The sequence below is a fragment of the Antrostomus carolinensis genome, unplaced genomic scaffold, assembly GCF_000700745.2.
Source record: "Antrostomus carolinensis isolate BGI_N321 unplaced genomic scaffold, ASM70074v2 scaffold32669, whole genome shotgun sequence".
Taxonomy (NCBI): Eukaryota; Metazoa; Chordata; class Aves; order Caprimulgiformes; family Caprimulgidae; genus Antrostomus; species Antrostomus carolinensis.
Genome location: NW_010338443.1, coordinates 5,472 through 7,317, shown reverse-complemented (window position 1 = coordinate 7,317; position 1,846 = coordinate 5,472). Strand labels below are relative to the sequence as shown.

Sequence of the window (1,846 nt, the reverse complement as noted above, 5' to 3'; positions counted from 1 at the left end):
CCCCACTCAGGGGTTAAACCCAAGAGGCTGTAGGAGAAGCTCAGCATCGCACCAACGCAGAAGGAAAATCAACCCAAACCTTTCCCACCCCTGAGGGAACCCCACGTTTGCTTCTCCCCCAGGACCACATCACACTTTGGTGCTGCTTCTCACCCATCCCAGACCCACCAGCAAGGCAAAGCCCAAGGGCCAGGCTGCATCAAATGAGCAACCAGGTTCTCTCCAACGCAGGGCACCCACAGGACTTGGGACATGGGGGTTTCTTCATCAGCTCTTCTTGCCCGCTGTGCCACAAAGGAGTGGGGAACCTTCACTGGAAGATCTCAGAGCAATGGCACAAACACACTGAGCTTTTCAGACAGCAGGAAGAGAGGAGATCCAGGCACCCTCTGCTCCTACAAACACCCTCTCAGGGTTAGAAGCCTTTGAAGAACAAGCTTTGCTATCTGCTGGCAGACAGCGCAGGGCTGCAGGAGGCTTCACTTACAAACTCATCACCAAGGCATTTCCACTTCCACCACCTTTCTTTTTCTGTCTCAAAAAGGCTCCATAAAGGGTCAACCACCCTTGTACATTTTTATGTTTTATAAGGTCAACATTTCTACAGAGAATATCACATTAGAAAACATCCACTCAAGTACAACATCAGTAGCAGCGCAGGAGGAAGGTTCAGCACCAAAGCAGGACTGGTAACAACACAGCCCAGCAAGAAACAGGGGCACACAGAAACCTTTAGCTGAGACTTCAGAGCCTTTCTGGAGGTTTCACCTCCTGTTTTGCCCCCAGGTCTGCAGTTGTCTTCAGTCCACGAGGCACATGGCCTCTTTGTTACAATGACAGCACTCTCAGATGCAGGGAGGTGCCACCCTGCTGAGATATAACCACAGCCTGGGCTCCCCAGCGCTGGCTTCCTGCTCCACTGCCAGTTTGTCCCTGCTTTGAAACTACCACATCCTCACAACTTGCTCATCTCACTGAAAAGAGAACATGAACTTTCCTCCTGGATGCAAACGGCAACATCACCAAGTTGCTTTTGGCTATAACGATCCAAAACCCTTCCTTTGTGTTTTGTTTAAAATGTTACCTTGTCTGAAAATCCCAAACAAAGAAGCGACACAGAATATGGCCAGCAGTAAAAGAACAGCAGAACAGTACAACAGGACAGAACATATTCACAAATGATGGGATTCCTCCTCATCCATCCTGTTACCACATCAGGCTGGGAGCCTCCAACAGCAGAGGAACAAATCAGAACCAGCTGCCACACAGCACGTACCAAACTCCTACCAGAAAAGATCCACTCGTGCTCGTACTTTACAGAGCAGAGCACGTGGGAACAGCCCTGTTCTGTACACAAGTAACACACATAACAGCAGGGGGGAGCAGATCATCTTCAGGCATTAGATGATTCAGGGAACGATTACTACACAGAGTTGGTTTGCAGCCTGTGAATGCATGAAGCCATTCCAGCTGTAGCTCCCAAGAAAAAGTTCACTGCAGCCTCACAAGCCAGGCATTTGCTTCAGACATTCCAGTTCAATGCAACTGAAAATTAATCCATGCCACTTTGTTTCCCCCCCCTTAGATTTCATGTACATAGATGTCTTGAAGCTCCACCTCTCAGTGGAGGGATGATTCACTGAGCTAGGCTTCCCTTCTGACCTGTCCACAGCTCTCGGAGCTCCACTTTGCAGCCAAGATCCCTCAGCGCAGCTTTAGCCACATCGTCACAGTCCTTGTGTGTTGCACGAGCTTCTGTTATTAGGTTCTCAGCTCCCATCTCTAAAATGGGCTGAGAAAAGTCCCGACTCCTGGAGACCAGGTTACGGATCAGCATGCAAGCCTG

The 1,846-nt window shown here is 49.7% G+C and overlaps 1 protein-coding gene across 2 annotated transcripts in view; it reads right to left on the bottom strand.

The window, feature by feature from the left end:
- Positions 1 to 1,127: 1,127 nt before the first annotated feature.
- ARMC6 (armadillo repeat containing 6) overlaps positions 1,128 to 1,846 on the bottom strand; it is a 5,687-nt gene continuing 4,968 nt past the window's right edge. Inside the window, exon 8 of one of the 2 annotated variants that reach the window (XM_010175527.1) lies at positions 1,128 to 1,843. In XM_010175527.1, coding sequence (XP_010173829.1) covers positions 1,637 to 1,843 — 207 coding nt within the window. In that variant the 3' untranslated portion in view covers positions 1,128 to 1,636. The remainder of the gene's footprint in view (positions 1,844 to 1,846) is intronic. The other variant, XM_010175526.1, reaches the window with a different exon arrangement.